This window comes from Montipora capricornis, chromosome 11 (assembly GCF_036669925.1).
Source record: "Montipora capricornis isolate CH-2021 chromosome 11, ASM3666992v2, whole genome shotgun sequence".
Lineage (NCBI taxonomy): Eukaryota > Metazoa > Cnidaria > Anthozoa > Scleractinia > Acroporidae > Montipora > Montipora capricornis.
The window spans coordinates 349,962-359,961 of record NC_090893.1 but is presented as its reverse complement, the minus strand read 5'-3'; the positions used below and the strand labels follow the sequence as shown (position 1 = coordinate 359,961).

At 40.3% G+C, this 10,000-nt stretch overlaps 1 protein-coding gene across 1 annotated transcript in view; it reads right to left on the bottom strand.

The window, feature by feature from the left end:
* Nucleotides 1-8,227: 8,227 nt before the first annotated feature.
* LOC138024788 (uncharacterized) overlaps nucleotides 8,228-10,000 on the bottom strand; it is a 3,405-nt gene continuing 1,632 nt past the window's right edge. The window contains exons 4-5 of the mRNA XM_068871974.1: nucleotides 9,137-9,217; nucleotides 8,228-8,244 (exon numbers count right to left, since the gene is read on the bottom strand). Of these exons, the coding sequence (XP_068728075.1) occupies nucleotides 8,228-8,244; nucleotides 9,137-9,217 (98 nt within the window). The remainder of the gene's footprint in view (nucleotides 8,245-9,136; nucleotides 9,218-10,000) is intronic.

Here is a 10,000-nt window from a genome sequence, read left to right as displayed (position 1 = left end):
GATGAGTTCCGTCTTAGCTACGCTTACCAATATGTTTTCTAGTGAAGCAGAGGTTGGAATTCGAGACACACCATATTCTGACAAGAACTCAAACAGGAAATGACTCATCTCCTCTGGAAAAACTCCAACGTGGCCAAGTGATTTTGACATCTCAAGGGCACTCTTTAAACGCAAGGAATCGTACTCTGCTACGTGTGCAAGAAGATCAGCGATGTAGTCTTCTCCAGTCAAACATTCTTTACCAGCCAGGAGAGCAGTTACAAACACTTTGCTGACAGCGGTGGGGAACATACCTGTCAGCAGGAAACAATGACTCAGGATCCTGCCAATCACCTGGTACTTGCTTTCGTTGACATCAGGTCCAACCCTAGGGACGAAGGTGCTGTGTCCCTCAAAGAATTTCTCTAGGGCCCTTTCCCAAAACAATGAAAATACTTCGCGTTTGACGCCTTCCATGTCCAGGCCTCGTTCACCCTCTAGGGTTAAATTTCATTGAGCAGTAATCTACAGCTGGGTTCCTCTCGTACAACTGAAGGATGTCATCCAGTACGTTACTTCTAGAAATAGTGATTTCCTGGACCTCGCAAACGTCATATAACTCATCATGGAGTTTTGCACGCCGCTCCGTCAGAGTCTAAATAAAAACGAAAGAGAGAACGATTAATTTCCTGTCCTCTGCACATGCACCTGTTGTTAATTTACGAGACACTCAGACTGGGCGAAGATTTGGGAAAGAGATTCTACGTCATTTTCAATATAGTACGATGGTGTAATTCAGAAGTTCTTATCCCAGATTATAACTGACTGTTCAGTGCCCAGAGTGATCTACCAGCCATTCCATGTCTCACGGACTTGTCAAGACTATTTTCTGTATTTTAAGCAATAACCTTTCCAACTGAAAAGAAGCTCCAAGGACACTATCTCCTCTCTGGACCAGCGCATGGCAGCCGGTATAACCGACTTCATGTGATATTTTTGCTAAGGACAGAAGACGTGTGAAGACCGAGCACTTGAAATTATTTGATGAATTCACCATAGTTATAGAATGTGAAAAAAGCTACCTTTCTCTCGCATGGCCAATATTCCGAGGAGGCGAAGCTTGAAAATACGCTGGAAGAAATCAAAAATTCATATTAATCACAGGTAAGCCTACAACGCATGCGCATAACCGAGATATAACAGGAACTTACCTTGATTGATCATCTAACAGGCTCCCCACAGCTAAATGGGCATTGTCCTCGAGCTGAATCGTGTTGTACTCTTCCATGAAGGCTGTATTTTGAGGCGTCAAACCAAAACCTCTTAGAGAAACCTCCAGCTCATCATTGCTCAAGCTTACTGGACAAGTTTGTTCTTCGACATAAAGCCTAGTCCCTTCTACGGACGTAACAGCTTCACATGGTGAAATGAGCGTCCTAGGCAGAGCAGTGTATAGACCGAAGAACTCTGGATCTAAAGACAGTGACCCACACCAATCATAAACTGCCAACATACTCCCTCCTCTTACAAAGCTTCGGGACACCGCTCCAAGAGTTGGGTGCCTAATGGAGATCCTTAAGTTTTGGCTCTTTGACGTCTCGTGTAGTTCTGGAAGAACACGGGAGAGCCTTGCACATCTCAAGGATTCTAAAGATTGTTGACGCTGCACTTCCTCCATTTTCTTAACTTCTTTCTCTTGATCTGCCTTTAAACTCTCCTCATATGCACTTTGTTGCTCCTTAAGAAGATGGAGCCTATCAGAGTTCGATCCAATCAAGTTCCAGTTAGAGAGAGACTCATTTCCTACTCTTGTTGTTGTAGAGGTACAACTGGCCGTACGATCCTGTGTTTCAGTTTTCTTTCTAGCCGAGCCCTCATCCCTTAGGACGTTAACAACCTGGAGATCATTTATGTCACCCTCACAAGCCTCCTCTTTCTCAGGAACCGGTGAGTCTATTTGAGGACTAAAAACGGGATTATATAGCTCACTGTCATCCTCCTCCTCCTCCTCGTCTTTATCAGGTTCCTTATCGGTTTCTTTTACAAGGAGATAGGAGGTTGAATTGATGAGTCTTGGACACTTCACAGTACTTCTGAACAATGAAGTCGTGTTCCTTTCCATTACAATCTACAAGCTGGGACACTGGTTCTTGCTTAAAGTTGGCTAGATCGTAAGTGACACCTGAGGTGTATTCATCGTCGGGATAAAATAGTTTTACGGCATATCTTATAACGTCCGCTCTGTTAAACTCCAAGGGTAGATCTACTTTTCTGGTGCCACCGCCTTTAACTAAGGAAACCTTCGTGTACTTTTGTTTCTTCGTGTCATAGAGCATTAAGCCAAGTAGGATTCTTAGTGTTTTTGGTTTTGCAGAGGCTTTGCCAGAGCTTAATTTTGTGCATGGCCGCTTGGGTTTCGAATTGTCTGATTTCTTTTGTAAGAACTCTAATAGCTTTCTCTTCCTTTCTTCCTTGTTTTCTTCTGTTTTTTCGTCCGGCAATAATCTCTTCTCTGCGAAGGCTTTCAGAGAAAAAACTTCACCGAGTTTTAAACCCAGTTCCTTTAGTGTCGATTGGGTACTGTATTGAACAGCCGCACAGTCGAACTGAAAATCAGGAAAAGATGATAGAAAGTGTAAGATCAGTATTTTTCCTATTTATATTACGAGTAAGCATTAAAAATTATTGGGTCCTTACTTACATGAGGGGGGCGGTTTCAGTTGAGCTAATACAATGAAAATAACTTTTTTGAACAAAAAAGAAATGGCAGGGCATCTTATGACACCCCCCCTCCCCCCATAGTCAGTTGTTGTTGTTTCAGTAGAACTATACCAAACGTAATTTGTAAAAAGAGATAGTGAGTTTCTAATAAAACCAGAATTTAGATAGAACTTACGGAAGGCTCGTGAGCATAGCAAATATAAAACAATATTAAAACAAAGAATGAAAACTCTCGTACACAGCAACTTATTGTTTACATTTCTTTATTGCAGTAGATAAAATAAATATGTCTGAAAACGTTTATGCAAGTTCGATAACTGATCGTGGAGTGTGTAACCACAAATAATTGACAAACTAAACGTAGTTATGGCTGGTAACGCAGTCAACTGAAGTCAAACAATCGTCGTAAAACTAAAGAAAATAATACAATCACACAGTGCAAGAACACAAAGAAGTAAAAAAAGAAACTAAATATGCAAAAGACTAACCTTCTCAAGCCCTTTACAATACACCATGGAAAGTAACAAAAATGATTAACTAAATGCCCAGAAATAGACATTTTTTCCTCAGTACACCTTTTAGCCGTTGTAGATCGTTAGCATTACAGTAATTATTGTAAAGTGTTATCCTAATTCCTTGGAGTATAGTGTATTACCTGTCTAAGGGTTAATGACCCTTTTTAAGTGTTGTGATTAATTATAAGTTACGTAAAATGCATCGTCCAAGTGGTAATTGAATGAATTAGTGTAACTCCATATATGCGTGTAAACGACGGGAGCGTTGCCGGTCGCCAGTTAGAAAAGGCACGCCAAGAGAAGAGTTGGAGTTGAAGAAATGATGAAGAGGAGTTCCAGAATCACTGCTAAATATATTGGAGCCGCGTCGGAGCAACAAAGGCAAAATCATTTTAATCCCTTTGTCAGTAGCGGCAGAAGCAAATATTCAACTGTTGAATGAAAACTAAGTGAAGAGGTGCAAGGTAAAGACAAAGAAAGAAGGAAGGAGACATAAGAGAACCTAACTGCTATAGGATAGAGGAGGAGAGACGGAAAATGGAAACTTATTAATACCAAAGAAAAGACTGAAGCGTGCTTTGAGACATAAAAGCATCGTGAAGAGTTACCAGGTTAAATAGAATAGTAAAGTAACATTGCGTAAATAATAGGCCATTTCCGAGTTCAAGTCTGCCTCCTTATCAAAGCGAGTCAAAGTGCTAAGTTTTTGTGATGGTAATTAGTTCTACTTTACATATGAATGAAAACTAATTTTTATAACAAAAACTTCGCACTTAGACTCGCTTTGAAGATGAGGCAGTCCAGAACTCGGAAATGGCCTATTAAGTTTTCTCGTTTATTGTTACCGTTTTTAAACTTAAAAGTCTTAAAAGTACTTCGGATTTAAGTTTGGTACTAAGGCCTGGGCAAACGGCTTCAACAATTGCTTCAACATCCCTGCGATTTTTTTGAATGGTGTTGAACGATGTTAAACGATGTTGACTGCCGGGTGGGCAAACGGTTTCAACACATCAACATTTGATTCGACAAGATTCATGAGAAGCCTGGTATTCAGTTTCAGGCTAAAGCGGCGGTTGTTACTATGGATACGGACACGGATACGTCATGGAGAGACCGATTAGTGCTCACGCTCATACCCAACAATAGGGAGCTTTAGCAACGACGACGGGAACGAGAACGTCATGTAAAAACAAATTCATGTTATTGCGATCACTTTGCGACTATTCCAAGCCTTTTAATATGACAAAGGTGTTTTAGTCCCTTAGGAATGAAACCGTTACGAGCGGCGCTTAATTTAGGGGAGAAAAATGAAAATTTATCTCCAGGTGCTGATGTTCTCCATAACACCTCAAACTTGGTAATTTCACGTTGTTGCTTTGCTGACGACTGCAAAGAAATGGACAAAAATGAAAAACGCACGTGCAGGGCGTGCAAAGCTATTGTTTTTGCCCACTAAATATGCAAATTTGTGACGTTCTCGTTGCCGTCGCCGTTGTCGTTGCTAAAGCTCCCTAATGTTCAAAGAGGGGGACGAACGGCTTCAACTTCGCGAAGACAAAAGAAATGTTGAATGGTCGTTGAAACAAAGTCAAATGCTCCTAAACTCATTCAAAATCGATGCAACTTCGTTTCAACATGTTTCAACATGGTTGAAAGAGGGAGGCAAACGGATTCAACATCGTTGTTCAACAAAATCCAACGGATGTTGAAGCAAATGTTGAAGCCGTTTGCCCAGGCCTTTAGTTTATGGATCAGTTGAGAGTTTGTTCAAATTTTAAAACTTAATTTTAGGATTAACTTAGTATTACTTTTTCTTCAGGTTCTTTCTTCTATTGGGTATACTTTATTAAAAATATCGTTAATTAGTACATGGTAGTGTGTTGCGAGATCGAGGGAATGGGTTGATGTTTTCTTTCACTTATTTATTTTTGGTGTTTTCTGTCACGTCTGCCTTCTGTGCTGTATTCCCCCAGGGAATTCCTTCGACTATCGTCAAACGCGCTACAAAAGGTTGAACAACACTGACCGCGCTACGCAAACCTACCGATCACGTGATCCTAAAGGTTCGAAAGGATAAGCAGGCACAGAAAATCTTGATCTGGCCCCGGTTGCTCGAAGCATGGTTAGCGCTAACCAGTGATATATGCCATGGAAACCTATAGGTTTTGATATTTCTTAACCAACGGTTAGCGCTAACCAGTCTTCGAGCAACCGGCCCCTGGTACTTAAGATTAGAACTGACTACAGTTACATAGCGCTTGGAATGATAAAGAGTTTAGAGTCTGAAAAACGAATTTTTGATGCCAGTGTTGTTTTACTCTAACCTGTTTGGGGTCTATCACATTTTACTGACACCAAAAGACATGTCATTAAAACTAATTAAATAGAATTACAAAATGTAAACAATACATGAATTAAGTTATAAACTTCCATGTTCTCACCTTCTCTGCTCTTAACCTCTCTACTACGTGTTCTGCAACCTCTCTTTTTGATAGAAACTCACATACCTTGTAAAGTGAACACATGCTCAGTATTTTAGGAGACTCAAACCAGTCTTAACAATGTCAACAAACTGTACTATTTCAAACGATTGAATCTACCCAACTGTGGAACGACTGGACAATTCAATGAATTTCCTTTACTTTCCTTTCGCTGACGTGACGTAATAGGTTACCATGGCAAACAAAAATTGAATTTAAAAAATTCCATGTTGTCTTAGAACGCTTATATCTCAAAAAGGAACTCGGTGACTCCTGCTTAAGTGATCAGCAGGCTAAGACGAAAATCCCTGCCAAGTTCGAAAAAATTCTGTCGAGCGGATTCAGAGCCACATTGAAATTTCCCAGTTGTGAAGGTGGCTATGAATCTGCTCCAGAGAATTTTTTATAACTTTCTAACCCGCATTATGTTAGTTAGTTATTTAGTTAGTTAGACTTTTAATCCCTTTGAATTTTGGACTAAAAATCGCTTCTTGCTAATTACCGCCATGCCTGTACGACTTGAACGCAAGACTCTAAAATTCCATTGGAACCTACGCGCACCATTAACCACTAGGCCACGTTGTCTTAAAAAAGAGAGTCTGGGTTCTAGTATATTAAGGACAAACTCGAAAGCATCGCAGCCTTACCTGCAGTCGAGGCGCATCCACAAAAACTTCGACGAAACGTAACTCATTAAAGCGGCAAAATTAAATACATGATACATTTAATGGCAAACAAACTGAGTTGAACTGTTGAATTGACTTTTGAACAGACAAAGTCACGCATGTAATGTTGGTGCACCAAAGCAAACAACCGTGGCCTTCTTCATAACTTGATGGTGACCCAAAACAATCCTCCGATTTTATGCAAACATTATATTCTGTTTAGGAAAAAACATTGCCTCTGGTGACGTGAGTAAAAAATACTATTAATGATCGTGTCTGGTGAAACTGCAAACCGAACAAAATCATTGCGTATACACTGTAATTTACAATGCCCAAGCTTCTTAATTTCATGGAGAGACACTCCCTCAACCCTAATACCACTATTCTACGCAACAGTATTGATTTGACTGTGATCACCACGGTCACGAGGGCGTTCGTGGAACTTTGAAACCGGAGTAAGAAACTATGGATCCAGAGTAAAAACTACGGATCCGGAGTATAAACCACGGATCCGGAGTAACAACTTTGGATCCGGAGTAAACAACTTTGGATCCGGAGTGAAAACTACGGATCCTGAGTATAAAATATGGATCCGGAGTATAAACTACGGATCCGGAGTAAACAACTTTGGATCCGGAGTAAAAACTGTGAATCCGGAGTATAAACTATGGATCCGGAGTAAAAAACTTTGGATCCGGAGTAAACACTACGGATCCGGAGTAAACAACTTTGGCTCCGGAGTATAAACTACGGATCCGGAGTAAGCAACTTTGGATCCGGAGTAAAAACAACGGATCCGGAGTAAAAACTATGGATCCGGAGTATAAACTACGGATCCGGTGTAACTATGGACTCGAAACATCGAACCGGGAGTTAGATTTTTCGGTTCGCAAGAATTTGTTTAAGTTGACTGGAAACTTTGGATCTAACGGCCGGATCTTTTTTCGCAAGGTAAATACAATTTTTATTTAACTTTAAGGATGGCACTTACGGGCCATCGTAGCCACCGTAGTAATGCCACCGGATCTTAAACTATGAAGACCATAATCATTAGGGTTGTAGCCCAGCTGACTTAAGGTATCCCTTAAGATATCTCTACAGGTAGTATAAGAAATCTTTCCGCTCCTCAGGGTATATCTAGAAGTACTACGGTGAAAAACAATTGGTCTAAATAAAGGGAGAGGACTATTTAAGCCAATACCAGATAAATCTAAATAACATTGTAAAACACCAACAGGACAGTACTTAGATCCAGATGCACTAATAAAGACGAAATTCCCTTCCCTATAAACATCTGTCTTACTACGAGGCACAAAAATTCTTATATAATCGCTGTGAAATTCGATATGCTCCGGAACGATATTGCATAATTCGTCATAACGAAAAAACCCTGCGAAGGCTAAAGAGCTCATCGCGGCAATATGGAGATTCTTTAAATTAGCATCTTTCTTGTTATGAATATCTAAAATACGCCTTATAATTTCTGTGGAAATAGGCTTCTTTTTCATAACTGGCTGTGCGGACTTCTGGCGTTTAGCAGATTCGATGACATTTCTGCAAAATTCACTATCTAAAGGATTACGATCCAAACTAGGGACAAAAGAATGTAACCATTTAAGGGCCTCATGGGCTAAAATTACTGAGGAACTAGAAGCGGAAGACTGCTGAACTTCAAACAAATATAGAGAAAAAACACTAAGAGGAAAAGGTAACTGCATGTTGAACTGTCTACTTTTAGACCAGTCCAAGAACTTTCTGATAACAAGAACGTAAGCTTTTAGTGGTCGAATCCGTCCTGGACTTCAGCATAGCATTTAGCACTTCATAAACGTTGATTAAAGAAAACTGTTGAAAGCCTTTCCAAGAATTACTTGATAGCATAATCTGTAAAGACAAGAACAAAACATACATACTAGAAGAACAAACGAAAGACAGAACATCCTTTAATAGCCGTACAAAAATCCGTCATTGATGAGGCCAGTGCCGCGTAAGACGTTAAATGATCGTATGAGCCAGTGCCACGTAGATCAACAACCATTGATTAGGCCAGTGCCACATAAATCAACTATACTCCTATTAGGACAGCACCATATGAAATGACAGACTAAAAATTAGGCCAGTGCCTTACAAATAAACAGCATACTGCCTTGGCCAGCGCCAACAACTGAAAACACATAGGCTAGTAGACACACCGTCCAATAAATTAATCAGTAAATTTTAGTCTAAAGGCAATAATATTTCCTGTGAAAAGATCAGACCCCAAGAGCGAATTAAAATTTCTTCCGTGGGCAAGAACCTCATTCCCGATATGAATAGTGTGAGCCACAAGATAACGACTATACTTGTGTGCAATTAAAGGCCAGAAATGAGACGAAGGCCAAAGAGGTACAGCGAGCGTACCAACGGCCTGCTGAGATTTAAGATAATGTAATACGCATGGGATGATACCAACTGGATGGACTACTAAGCAATTTTCCCCTCGAAGAGACTGAAAGAAAAAATCAACATCCGAGGAATTGGGATTACAAAACCTCGAGAAATACCTGGGGATCTTGTGGTTATAATAATTTGCAAAGCAATCTACACTATGCGGACCCCACAAGTCATCAAGAAAAAGAAAAAAATCTTCAGTAATTTGTCAATCATCAGTATCAATTAAACGACTTATATAAACAGCTTGTTGATTCGAAGTGCGAGGGATCCACTGTACATCTAAATGAATTCCCGATCGGATACAATTATCAAGTATCAATCCTTCTGGCCATTTTGTGCAAACCTAATTTCATGCTGCCCACTTCAGCAATCTTAGCAGCTACTTGGCTATCCGTAAACCACTTGACATGTGATCCATCCAACACTGAGGCAAATGATTGCAAAGAAAACTCAATAACAGACAGTTCTCTCCACGTTGAACTTTGACCTCTCTCGTTCTCCGACCACGTTTTGTGGCACACAAAATCATTGTTAAAATTAACAACTTGGTACCTTACTTACAAAGCAATACCTAGTGTTGATATTAACCATATTTTCCTTCCAAAAATACAGTTCTTCCTTGCAGTAATCGTCAAGAAGGGATGTAGAATCCCAATTATCCCTGCACGAGGTAGACAAGACACAATGTCTGGTCATTATCCTGCCAATGTTACCAACTACAGGCCCGGTAGAGATAACTTGACCTGTGAAGGAAGACAACTCTCTCCCGGAAACTTTGAAATCGGCTTCAATAATATGATCAATTGAGTTAATGATCTTAACAATTCTCCTTTCCACAATTTTAAAAGTACCTAATGCAGCATTCCAGGTAATACCCAGCCAGTCCAATACTTGGGTGGGTTCCCATACCGATTTATCTTCATTGACAACAAAACCTGTGTTGCACAAATCCGCCCTTACAGCCCGGGCCTTAATGCGACAACTTTCTCTATCCTAGACAATCGCCCAACCATCATCCAAGAAGATGGCTATACAAAGACCCTACACTCTCCAATACTTTTCTAAAGGCTTCAAAACCTTAGTGAAAACCCAAGGGGCAGAGGACAGACCGAACGGGAGCACAGTAAAAACATAAAATATTTCCTTAATGGAATCAGGCGCACGCCATGAAAACCCCAGAAAAGTTTGGTGCTCTTATGCAATGTCT